The 13,762-nt window shown below is 41.7% G+C and overlaps 1 protein-coding gene across 1 annotated transcript in view; it reads right to left on the reverse strand.

Annotated features, from left to right (window-relative positions):
* The window catches only part of ITK (IL2 inducible T cell kinase), a 45,716-nt gene that overhangs the window by 13,465 nt on the left and 18,489 nt on the right, over positions 1-13,762 (reverse strand). Inside the window, exons 2-7 of the mRNA XM_038739874.1 lie at positions 11,296-11,400; positions 9,936-10,017; positions 7,212-7,340; positions 4,858-4,898; positions 3,463-3,614; positions 1,909-1,974 (exon numbers count right to left, since the gene is read on the reverse strand). Of these exons, the coding sequence (XP_038595802.1) occupies positions 1,909-1,974; positions 3,463-3,614; positions 4,858-4,898; positions 7,212-7,340; positions 9,936-10,017; positions 11,296-11,400 (575 nt within the window). The remainder of the gene's footprint in view (positions 1-1,908; positions 1,975-3,462; positions 3,615-4,857; positions 4,899-7,211; positions 7,341-9,935; positions 10,018-11,295; positions 11,401-13,762) is intronic.

Genomic DNA, 13,762 nt, shown 5'->3' on the forward strand with positions numbered 1-13,762 from the left:
CACTTCAATGGCTTCAACTATCATCTCTACGCTGATGACACCCAAATCTACATCTCTGCCCCGCTCTCTCTCCCTCCCTCCAGGATCGTATCTCCTCCTGCCTTCAGGACATCTCCATCTGGATGTCTGCCCGCCATCTAAAACTCAACATGTCCAAGACTGAACTCCTTATCTTTCATCCCAAACCCTGCCCTCTCCCTGGCTTTCCCATCACTGTTGATGGCACTACCATCCTTCCCATCTCACAAGCCCGCAACCTTGGTGTCATCCTCGACTCCGCTCTCTCGTTCACCCCTCACATCCAATCCGTCACCAAAACCTGCCAGTCTCACCTCCACAACATCGCTAAGATCCGCCCATTCTTCTCCATCAAAACCGCTACCTTGCTCGTTCAATCTCACATCCTATCCCGACTGGATTATTGCATCAGCCTCCTCTCTGATCTCCCATCCTCCTATCTCTCCCCACTTCAATCCATACTTCATGCCACTGCCCGGATCATCTTTGTGCAGAAACGCTCTGGGCACGTTACTCCCCTCCTCAAAAATCTCCAGTGGCTACCAATCAACCTACGCATCAGGCAAAAACTCCTCACCCTCGGCTTCAAGGCTGTCCATCACCTCGCCCCCTCCTACCTCACCTCCCTTCTCTCCTTCTACAGCCCAGTCCACACCCTCTGCTCCTCTGCCTCTAATCTCCTCACTGTGCCTCATTCTCACCTGTCCCGCTGTTGACCCCCGACCCACGTCCTCCCCCTGGCCTGGAATGCCCTCCCTCCACACATCCACCAAGCTAGCTTTCTTCCTCCCTTCAAAGCCCTACTGAGAGTTCACCTCCTCCAGGAGGCCTTCCCAGACTGAGCCCCCTCCTTCCTCTCCTCCTCTTCCCCCTCCCCATCCTCCCTGCCTTACCTCCTTCCCCTCCCCACAGCACCTGTATATATGTATATATGTTTGTACCTATTTATTACTCTATTTATTTATTTTACTTGTACATATTTATTCTGTTTATTTTATTTTGTTAGTATGTTTTGTTTTATTGTCTGTCTCCCGCTTCTAGACTGTGAGCCCGCTGTTAGGTAGGGACCGTCTCTATATGTTGCCAACTTGTACCTCCCAGGTGCTTAGTACAGTGCTCTGCACACAGTAAGTGCTCAATAAATACGATTGAATGAATGAATGAATGGTAGCCTCCCTGCCCACACCCCACATATACAACTTTGCAGTGTCCTGAACCCTTGCCTGCCTATCCACTTTTTGCACTCTATGTCCCATGTGAACATGACTGGCAGAGATGAGAGGAAGTCTGAGTAGTACAAGGCAAGCCACTAGCAATAAAAGCCAGTCCTCTGTGCAGGTTCTCAAACCTGAAGCCTCAGTAGTAAGGCTCACCCAACTTCCCTAATGGGAAACTTAAATCTTCATCATCCCCATCATCATTGTAACAGAAGAAATTTATGATGGCGAAATCCATGGAAAACACTTTTTCTAAGATGTAATTGTACATTTGGGAAGATGCCTTCTTCTTCCCAGGAGATGGAAAGGGAAATCTACCTGATATGATAAATAAAAATGTAATATTTCCCTTTTCATTAGTTACTTAGTAGGATTTAAGGTTTAGGTTGATACCTGGAGCTAATTTATACTTCAGTCCTAATTTAATACATAGTATTCTTTTTTTGGCATTGGAAACACTGCACAGTGATGAAGCTGAATAATTTCTAGGTTCTGTTTTTATGTGCACTACATCATTTTCTTCTTTCTTTCTCAAACGCAATAAATGTTCCTAGTGCGACAAAAATGTTCTTCTTCCTTTGCCTATCAACATACCAAAGAGTATTACCATTATGCACCAATTTACTTAGCCAATTACAAAATCCACTAAAAGGGAGAAGTAAAATCAGCTTACTCGTATGTTTCCAGATTATTTGGTGACTTTTCCACTAGGTAACTGCTTGGCACATACCCTTCATGCCTGTTAAAATATGATTAGCTGTTAGAATATTACAGTATTGTTTTCCATTTCATAACTTTGGATTCAACTGAGGAAGGGAAGTTAAAACATTCATTTTTTTACATAGGTAAATTCCTGAACCCACCTTCAATAAATAAGGAGACAGCCCTTTGAAACATAGGAAACTGACTAAAGGGTAAAAGCGTGATCATAATAATAATGATGGCATTTATTAAGTGCTTACTATGTGCAAAGCACTGGGGAGGTTACAAGGTGATCAGGTTGCCCCATGGGGGGCTCACAGTCTTAATCCCCATTTTACAGATGAGGTAACTGAGGCACAAAGAAGTTAAGTGACTTGCCCAAAGTCAAACAGCTGACAATCAGCAGAAGTGGGATTTGAACCCATGACCTCTGACTCCAAAGCCCGTGCTCTTTTCCACTGAGCCACGCTGCTTCTCTACCTCTTACCTCTGACTTCTGAGGAAGTAACTTCTACAGTCAAAGCCATGCCAAATGAAACAGCAGCTAGATCTGATTCAACTGACCCAAAAAATTACTGAGTTATAGCCGATGGATTTTGGTGAGTTTCTCAGGGCAGCTGAATTTGCTTAGCAATTTCCAGAACCTTGATCTGCTAGAAGTGTCAAATGTTTCTGTAGAGGCATTACTCTTACCATTTTCCTTTACTTGTTGTCTGGCAAGTATTCTATCTCTGGTCCTACATTTTAGTCTGAAGTCACTCTGTAACTCAGGTATTGCAGTTGAAACTGTTTTTATCAGGAGCCTGGCAGTAGTGTCCTAGCTAGAATCTTTCCAGCAATGTAGAGACATTCTAATGTTTAGAAAGATGTTGTTCAGTGCATGTGCATGGTGTCAGTCACAGCATGATGCCGCCAAGCTTCTCAGCTTATGCCTCAGCTCTATAGTAGTCTGTATTTTTTCCCCTTTTTAACTTTAAAGAATATAGTAAAATAATTATGAGTGGCAGTAGGGTAGTGAATTCTGCTACTGGCAGAATAGCGGTAATATATATGAATTTATATGAAAATTGTCTGTCATGGTGATATTTTCAAGCCACGTATCCCCATGTTACTCTAACATGACTTTCCCGTAACATGAGGTTCTCCAACGACCCCTGCACTCTAGGAGAATTCTCCGTGATATTAATAAGTAATCTTATGGCCCTGTATATTAATGTAGCACCTTTGTTTCTTCTCACTCTACTGAAGTTCTTGCTAAAAGACCAAATATATCCAGAACCACGATACTGACTTTATTTTAAAGGGCTTATTTGGGGATATGGCTTAATATTACCTCAAAATTGACTTGAAGAATCCACATTTTCTTCCCTAAATGAGCACTTCACCATGCCTCCATCCCAGAAATACACACAACAGAGTCAGGGAGGCAAGGGATTTTCCAGATGAATCACAAACTACCCAATTGAAAGTGGCAATGGAATAGTTTTCAGAACTGATGGCAACCTTTCCAACCCCAGTACCTCACCCATTTTTATCTTGGACTCTCCACCAGTGAATCTCCGAGCTGTCGAGCACATAGTACTCTTCATTACGTTGAAGCATTAGTTCCTGGGGATCCTGGGTAAGGTAGTCATACATAGCAATGACTAAGTTTTCTTCAGACTCTGGCAGTAGTTTCTGGAAAGCAGACAAAGACAGAGATAAGTGATGCCATATAGTTATAAGCCATTCAGTTTCTTATCTCTGACAAAAATTCTCCTCACAGATTGGTCCCACATGATGTAGCATCCTAATAATCTGGAGAATTGACTTCTGTTTTTGTATTATCTCCTTTACAGCGAATGAGACCTTTGCAAAGCATAGTCTCACAAATTACTAACCAGAGATGTTCGGTACACACAGAAAACAGGAAGACATTAAGAGATTCAAGATTCTCGAAGAAGGAAATGTTGAAACTGATTTTTTTGAGAGGCCAAATTTGAAATTTTATTCTCCTTTATGCAGTCAGAGTCTTCAAAAGGATCCATTCTGCCTTCTGAAAAACTGGAATAGGAAAGTTGAAGCCAGAGTGCTAAGCTCTCAGATTTTTCTGGCATTTCTAATTGCTTCTAATTTCTAATGAAAATAGGTGAGGGAATTTATGTACATTTCAGCAGAAGATGAATCTGCTGAATGGGAGGAAGAGCCCCTTGATTAATCATATCAATCAAAAGTATTTCTTGAGCTAACCTGTTTGTAGAGCGCTCTACTGAGAAAACACTTGAGAATTAGAAGGTGAAAATCCCTACTCTCAAAGAACTGACAGCCTAGCAGGGTAGAATTATCTAGTCTCGAGTTGTGAGACACTACAACTTATTCCCCAAGAGAAACTGGGAAGATTCCTACGGAAGCTTTAAAGGAATATGTAACTACTTCTTTATCTGGAATATTTTGGTGAACGCAGGAAGAGGGACTCAACCACATCTTGAGCTCTCTTTCAGGTGTAGAATTCTGCAAATCTAAATTTATTCCCTCAGGAAATCACCAATTCCATTTTGAAACATCATTGTGTAAATAGGAGGAAAATGAACCCAACTCTTGTAAACACAGTGTTCCCTCTAGGAGCAGACAAGACACAAATTTCCCTGAGCCCTTAGAGAAAATAAGGGAGATTTCAAAAAGGCCAGAACAAAAATCACTAATGCTGATCTATTGAAAAGAATGGGTCGTGAAGAGATGAAAGGCAACAGAGGTTTAGACAAATCCATTTCTTCCTTTATGCTGGGGTGAACGGCCTATCAGCAGAATCAAAGGAGTGAAAATAAAGATGTGGGGAAGTACAAGAGAAAACATTCCAAATAGGAAGAAGAAGTGACCTCAAGTGGCCTCCAGTTCATCCAAGATCAAAAACCACTTGCTGGGGCCTGGGAGTTGAACTCACCCGGTTATCTTCAGGAGTGGGAGGAAGAGGCTTCTTTGAAGCTGAAATGAGAAACCAAGAAAAACAAAATGAACACAGAAAGCAAACTGGGCAGAAAGCAGGCAAACAGTCACCGCATGCAGGGGCTTTTCACTGAAAAGGGCAGCAAGGGAAAAAAAAAAAAAAACAGGAGAAAAGCCATTGACAAAAACTGCTTGGTGGAGAAGTTCAAAAAATTATTTGGGCCCACAAGTTTTTCAGAGGCCTACAAAATTTGCATGGGCAATACCCAATTTTACCAATCTTCTTCACCTCCCACTATTGTTCCTCATCTCGCTAGTCAAGGGTGAGCTATAAAAGGATTTGCCTGCAGTGTGGCCTAATGGATAGCAGCCCATAGAACATGGGCCCAGGAATCATAAGGACCCGGGTTCTAATCTCAGCTCTGCCACTTACCTGCTGTTTGACCTTGGGCAAGTTACTTAACTTCTCTGTGCCTCAGCCTCAGTTACCTCATCTGTAAAATGGGGACTAAGACTGTGAGCCCCATGTGGGACAGGGACTATGTCCAACCTGACTAGCTTGTATCTACCTCAGCTCTTAGTACAGTACCTAGCACATAGTGAGCACTTGGCAAATAGGATTTAAAAAAATACTTCCCCTGAAGACACAGATTTTCACAAAAATCCAGCACAAAGTCAGAATCCTTTTTATTTCTCCTAGCCTTATTTTTTAGTCTAGTTTCTTTAAACCTGGGTACCTATTCCTTCAAGAATTTGCATTATGGGGCAGTGTTCATCCCTTATATAATAATAAAGAATTGTGGTCTAGAAATGGAAATCAGTGACTCAGGGGAAACTGTGAATCAGTGACTTCCTGACTTTGATGCTGGTTGCCATGTTGGTTTCTTAAAATCTTTTGATATCTGGATTTCAGCTCCCTTGCCTCTAAGGTGGATGAGGAAGGACATATTCACTTTGCCTCCAAGATCTTAGTTTGCATTCAGCTAACACTGGCATCTCTTAGTATGATGATTTCCTGGATTTTAGACTTCAAACTTAGAGATGGCAGGATAAAGCGCATAGTGTGTCTTTCCCCAACAGCACCATTCAATTCACCGGGTCCGAAAAGAGAAAGTTAAGAGTAACTCATCTAATTCCTCAATGGAAATTTTCATTGACTGAAATATGAACACTAGAGCTGGCTCTCCCCCTCTAGACTGTAAGCTTGTTGTGGACAGGGAATGTGTCTACCAACTCTGTTGTAGTGTACTCTTCCAAGCACTTAGTACAGTGCCCTTCACACGGTAAATGCTCAACAAATACCATTGATTGATGGATTGATTTGTTATAGAACAAGAAGACGGGGTCATACACATTCAGGCGTTTATAACTTTAAATGACCCCAAATGGTGGGGGCCAAAGTTCTCGGCAACACGGGGAAGATCTCAGCGGAAGTAACATCTCTCCGGCCCTAATGACGACTTGCTGTTACCTGATGAGTCACCTATCCCACTTCATATGACACCTTGGTTTTGTCTCTCTATTTTAGTCCTGTCTGCTGAAGGATAGGAAACATTGTGTACTGAAGGAAGGCACTCTCACTACCCACGCAGGTATAGATAGGATGTGAAATGGAAAAATGAACATGTTCAAACTGTGTTTGGGCCTAGGAAGTTGGAGAAATAGTTCACTCACAGTTGCCCTGCACGACGTTTACTTCCACTGCTGAGCCACTCTGCCTAAGAACAGAAATGAGAACTCTCCGCGGGCAACCTGGACTCCTTTCATTAATTGAACCAAATAAAGAGTAACTGATGAGCAACAGGTGCTAACAACTGAAGCACCAAAAATCAACTTCAAAAGCATCACTTTTGGTCAAAGACATCATAAGTGATAGCGTGGATGTAACGTTAGTCAAACAGGTGATGAAAGTAGAAGAAATAAGGGAAATGAAAGGCTTTATGAATTGTTCTCATTCAATCCCTCATTCAATCTCATTCAGCATTCACTTGCCTTCACTTGAGGAGCATCATGGCCTAGGGGAAAAAGCACAGGCCTGAGAGTCAGGGGACCTGGGTTCTGATCTCAGGTCCACCACTTGCCTGTTGTGTGACCTTGGGCAAGTCACTTACCTTCTATGTGCCTCAGTTTCCTCATCTGTAAAATGGAGATTCAATACTTAATCTCCCTCCTACTTAGTCTTTGAGTCTTTGAGCCCCAGGTGGAACAGAGGCTGTGCCTGACCTGATTATCTTGTATCTACATCAGTGCTTAGAATAGTGCCTGACACAGTAAGTGCTCAACAAGTACCATAGTGAATTATAATTGCAGTGCCTTTCAAAGGATGAAAATATTTTTTATTGATTCTCTTACCGTTCTTGGTTGGATCGTACTCTGCACAACCAGGTGCTAGCTTTTCTGTCTGGACACAGCATCTCCACCTCCCATCCATCCAGAAATTGGGGTGATACTTTGGCACCAGACTGTTGTTGTTCCTGGTTTCTGGAAGAGTTTGGAAAATGTTCAGGAAAAGGCAAAGAAGCCTTAAAAAAATCAGGCTCCCTTCACAGAGCTTATGCATGAATTTGGTATCAGAAGTAACAAGAATAAAATCATCCATTTTTTCAGAAATATCAGCAAAATGATACTATCAGATCAAGAATAAGAAATAATCCCCCCTAACTGGGAACAGTTGTTAATCAAAATAACACATTTTGTTTATTTGTTTTCCACAAGTCATAAGTACTTCAGCACTGTCTTGATCTGTTTTCGATTGTGAACTGAAAGAAGATAGGTACTTTGTAAAGAGTCACACATAATGTTCTTAATTCTTATGGTGTTGGCACTGATCTATTACATAATGTGCATGTGGCAAATCATGGTCTCCTCGGCACTTCTCCTGGTAGAAAAGCAGCTCCCAGACCATCTTGGGAGGATCCAGTTGCCCCCAGTTTCTGCCTGGTTCTAAAGCTCTCCGGCTTTCCCTTGTGGGAACAGGCAGGAATTGGGAACCTCTGCCAAGCAAATGCTAATCCTCCACCATTGAAGCTGCTGCCACCCCCAAAAACCAAGGGGATATCTGGGATCTAGCCAGATATCCTTGCTCCCAGAGTTGGCTCCAGGGAGCTCAAAGGAGTCTCAACTCCCTTCCTTCTGCTTCCCAGACAAACACGTCCCTCTGACAACGAGGCCACCTGAGCCCCCTTCCAAATGCAGACACAGAGCTCCAACTGGGTTTTAAAAGAAAACAATGAAATAATCTTTACAAATAAATTGGTAACAAGAATAAAAGAACTCTGCTCTCGAACACCTTTCCCTCTCCTGCTTTGACTGTAAGCCCCATGTGGGACAGGGACTGTGTCCAACCTGATTATCTTATACCTACTTTATTGCTTAGTAAAGTGCTTGGCAAGTAGTAAATGCATAAGAAATACCACAATTAATCAATCAATTTTCTCTACACAGGACCTTTTTAACTTTCTGAAAGCTTCCTGGTGTAAGTGTTCATCTGGTCCAGTCCCTTCAGCCTCTCTCTTGGGGAATCCCAGGTTTCAGGTTCACTCCCTCTGGATATTTCCCTTATGAATCAAGGGTCTCAGGGTGAAACTGTTGCCAATCCATGATTGCTTCTCCCCAGTCTGGGCCAGGAGACTTGCTATCCAGGTATCCAAACCTCAGAACCTCACCCTAAAGAACCTCATATCCTGAGTCCTGTCCCCAAGAATCATTCAGTTCCTACCAACCTTAAATGATCGAAGGACTCCTTCTGCTCAGTTAACTAGCATCCTCCCTCTTTCCCCAGCCTCCCCATGATTATCTGTATTCCAAGGGGAGATAAGCATCTGGTTCCCTTAAAAAGATAAGCTTTCTCTTGGGAAGGGGCTCCTCAAGAGTTAATTTTCACCTATTTTTGCAACCTCTGAGGGTTTTTTTTCCCCTCCTACTTCTGTGTATAGGTCATCACAATGCACCAGTGGGAGATAAGACTTGGCTGCCAACATTCAGGCGAATATACGGAGAGCCTGATAATTTATTTGTCCATCGCAAGACCAGTGCATATTTTGTCTGAATTATCTGGCTGTCTTTATTTTGGTGTTTCCAAATTTTCTAGATAATTGCCTCAGTTTTCAACTTCAGTTTTTCCATGTACACCCAGTCTAAAAGGAGACATTTGGAACCATCCAGCTATTTACAAATTGTATTTTCTTCTCTACCAGCTCTATTTAAAGTTAGAATAAATTGTACTAGGATGTCAAGCAAGACTTATAAAGATATGAAGAGTGGCTTCTCCTCACCCACTGCTCTAACCTGTTATAACCTGTTAAGTGAAGGCAGTCCGCCACTTGTCAGCTGTGTGACTCTGGGCAAGTCACTTCACTTCTCCGCGCCTCAGTTCCCTCATCTGGAAAATGGGGATGAAGACTGTGAGCCCCTTGTGGGACAATCTGATCACCTTGTAACCTCCCCAGCGCTTAGAACAGTGCTTTGCACATAGTAAGTGCTTAATAAATGCCATCATTATTATTATTATTATTATAAATCCACTGAAGTGGGAGAGAGGGGTATTTTTGACATAGTTGAGGTAATGATATCTATTGAGTGCTTGCTTGCTTGCTGAGCACTGTACTAAGTGCAGGGGTGAATGCAAAATAAATGAAACCCGGTCAAGGTCCTTATCTTACAAGATGCTCACAATCCAGGTTGGGGAGGACAAACACTTAGAAAATAGAAATAAATGATAAATGAGGTGCAGACAATGGAATATTTAGGATACAAGAATCAATAGCAAAGGGCATAAGTACAAAGAAAACTGTGTTTGAAGGGAAAAGTTCAGGTGTACTTTCCCACTCCAGGTACAGTCCTATCTCTGAATGAACAAGGTCTTGGGCTTGTGTTAGATGTGAATGAGCATGGTCAGTAATGGATCTGCACATACACAATAAAATAAAAAAATGGAAAGACACTTAGATTATGCAGCATACACTTGGGATATCACTGTAGAGCACTAATTGGGAACCAGTGATAGTCAATCACAAGTCAGAGGAAGAAGGGAACCACTGTCTGAAGTGATGCATTCGAAGCCAAGAATTTGGTTACCTTTTTTAAGAGCCAGCACCCATCTCTGCCGACTCTCTCGGTCAGGAGCAAAGACATAGAGGAGATAATTATCATGAACAACCTGGAAAATTATAGAGAGTAAACCAAGATCAGTAAATTCAACCTGAAAAACTGAAAATATCATTACAAATTTGTAACCACTCTTGTTTTTCTAAGGGACAGAACTAAGAGTACACACAAAACTTTCTTCTTTCCCCTTGGAAAGCACAATTATTTTAGGTGTTAATGTATAACGCCTTTGTTAAAAAAAATACATGTTCCTCTTACATAAAATGGGGATAATAATATCTGTCTCTCCTCCAGGGAATATTGTAGGGGTAAAATTACTGATGTGAAAATGCTTGCAAAACTAGATGTCCAAACAAATTTAAGGTATTACTGTATAAGCTAAAAACATAGCAGATAGAAAATTTGTGGAAATACTTCTTTCCCAGCTGGTCATCATCATCATCATCAATCGTATTTATTGAGCGCTTACTGTGTGCAGAGCACTGTACTAAGCGCTTGGGAAGTACAAGTTGGCAACATATAGAGACAGTCCCTACCCAACAGTGGGCTCACAGTCTAAAAGGGGGAGACAGAGAACAAGTTTGGTCATAAAATCCCAAACTCAAAGGGCAAATTTTCTGTGGTGCTTACATATCAGAAAATGAGAATTATAAAATTATTATTGTTATTACTAATATGTCTACTACTAATAATAAAGCAATAAAAAGAAGAAGAATGATATTTGTTAAGTACTTAACTATGTTCCAGGAATGGTAGATACAAGCTAATCAAGTCAGGCAGAGTCCCTGACCCACATAGGGTTCACAGTTTGAGTAGGAGAACAACTATTTAATCCCCATTTTGATGATGAGGAAACTGAGCCACAAAGAAGTGACTTGTCCAAGGTCATACAAGCACTGGGTTGCATCTTCAGGTTGGCAGACTAAAATCCTTTGTGTAAATTTGAAATTGGTTTATCACCTTTTTCAATTTCCCGGTTTCCACTGGAGCAGCATTAGAGTACTGATAGCAGGAGCTGCTGTAGGTATAATTGCAGGGCTATCCTCAGGGGCTTACTCTTTACCATAATCAGCTCTTCTCTCCCGGGAGTCACAAAGCAGTTCACAAATACAGTACATCCTGTGAGGTCCACTAAGTTGGTGGACTGCCTACAGATCAAGTAGTTCACTGAGGGAAAGGTTGGAAAACGAACCCAGAACTCTCAGATAATCAGCTTACACGCTAGTCACATAACCATTCTCTCCCTTCCTTCTGGGATTGTAGTGATCAAATACATTCTCTGTGGCTCGGAGAAGGAGAAGCTGGTTGTGCTTTGGCTTGGCTGCCTTACCTGGAAGGGGTATTTATAGTGACACGGAATGCTAATGTCACTTTTCACAATTTCAACACATTTGATCCTGGAAAGTTCAATGGATCCCTTCAGTGTTCGTTTTTTCTGAGGAAAGAAGCACGGTGTTAATCACTTTAATTGGTGAAAACACAAAATTTTATGTCAGGGCATTCTTTAGTTCTGAGAATTCTCGTTTGCGTCCCTGGTTGAGGATCTCTCTCCTTGTAATTCAAGTCATGTAAACAACTGATTTAGAAAGGATCCAAAGAAGGACCCCAGTAGAAAGAAGCCTCTTATAAACAGTTCGCTATTGTCATGGGTTCAAATATACCATCACAATCAGTGTGGCCTAGAGAAGCAGTGTGACCTAATGGTTAGAACACGGCCCTGGGAGTCAGAAGGACCTGGGTTCTAATCACACCTCTGCCACTTGTCTGCTGTGTGACCTAAAGCAAGTCACTTAACTTCTCTCCAGGAGGCCTTCCCAGACTGAGCCCCTTCCTTCCTCTCCCCATCGTCCCCCTCTCCATCCTCCCCATCTTACCTCCTTCCCTTCCCCACAGCACCGGTATATATGTATATATGTTTGTACATATTTATTACTCTATTTATTTATTTTATTTGTGCATATCTATTCTATTTATTTTATTTTATTAGTATGTTTGGTTTTGTTCTCTGTCTCCCCCTTTTAGACTGTGAGCCCACTGTTGGGTAGGGACTGTCTCTATATGTTGCCAACTTGTACTTCCCAAGTGCTTAGTACAGTGCTTTGCACACAGTAAGCGCTCAATAAATACAACTGATTGATTGATTGATTGATTCTCTGCACCTCAATTCCCTCATCTGTAAAATGAAGATTAAGATTGTGAGCTCCAAGTGGGACAGGGACTGTGTCCAACTTGGTTACCTTGTATCTACCCCAGAGCTTAGAACATAGTAACCACTTAACAAATACCATCATCATCATCATCAACTGACTGGACAATTGAGCATAGGTCGCTGTTTGATAGATATAGCCAGTATGAAGCATGACATCACTAATGTCTTCTCAAAACTACAGAATGACTGTTTTGGATTTTTTTATGGTATTTGTGAAGTGCTTACACTGTACTAAGCACTGGGGTAGAAACAAAGTTGTCAGGTTGGACATAGTCCCTTTCCTGAATGGGCTTCCAGTCTTAATCCCCATTTTATGGATGAGGTAACTGATGCATGGAGGAGTTAAGTGACTTGCCCAAGGTCGCACAGCGGACAAGTGGTAGAGACAGAATTAGAACCCTAGTCCTTAATGTATCTCCTTCTTTCCTTTCCTTTCTAAGTAACCACCTACAGGGATATCAGACAGCAGTGTTAGCTCACGTTATATGATAAAACAAACATAAGGGAAGTATTAGGATACAATATATTGTGGAAGAAGGAATTATTTCCCTTTATACTTTATGAGTACGATTTACCATTCAGACACATAATTGCTTCCTGTTTTGAATCATCCACAGCTGGGATTAAATTCTGAAGTTCTACCCACAATCATAACTCTTTCACAAAGTTAAACTTGGAAAGTTGCAATCTTTTCAAAAAACAGCTTGGCACAGAGAAACTTCTCAGCGGCCTCTGCAACTGCATGTAAACTCAGAATTTAGACTTTGGCAGTCTCCCTGTTTCCAACACCACAATTTGGTTGTCTATTTGTTTTCAGAGATCTGTTTGGACCAAGATGAGGCAGATAGGCATGCTTACCTTTCCTACTGACTTGTGCCTTTTTTTTAATGATATTTGTTAGGTGCTTACTAAGTGCTGGGGTAGATACAAGGTGATCAGGTTGGACCTAGTCCATGTACCACATGGGACACCCAATCTTAATCCCCATTTTACAGATGAGGTAGCTGAGGCACAGAGACGTGAAGTGATTTGCCCAAGGTCACACAGCAGGCAAGTGGTGGAGCCGGGACTAGAACCCAAGTCCTTCTGACTCCAAGAACTATGTGCTATCCAGTAGGCCAAACTACAGGGCCAGATAAAAAGACATAACTTTAACGAGAGGACATCTAATGCTAATCACTCCACTTACTTCTTTCCTTGCCTTTTCCAGCCAATCCTCTTCCCTTAAGATTCCCCATCTTTTAGCTTCTCCCCACAACACCACATTCCTTAAACACTATGTATCTCAAGTTTCCTGACTGGAAATTTAGACAATTCTCCCCTAAGAGGGATGCCTTAAAAGTAGTAGTGATAGTATTTATGGAGCCCTTATTCTGTAAAAAGCACTGTACTGAACACTGAAAAATCAATCCATCAATCAGTAGTATTTCTTGAGCTCCTACTGTGTGCGAGCACTTCTGAGAGTTTAAAACTATAATAAAGTTGGTAGATACAAATCCCTGCTCTCAAGGAGTTTACAGTCTAGAGGAGGAGATTACAATCAATCCATGGTATTTATTGAACACTTACCATGTGCAAAGCACTGTAT

Source organism: Tachyglossus aculeatus, chromosome X1 (genome assembly GCF_015852505.1).
Source record: "Tachyglossus aculeatus isolate mTacAcu1 chromosome X1, mTacAcu1.pri, whole genome shotgun sequence".
In the NCBI taxonomy this organism is placed as follows: Eukaryota; Metazoa; Chordata; class Mammalia; order Monotremata; family Tachyglossidae; genus Tachyglossus; species Tachyglossus aculeatus.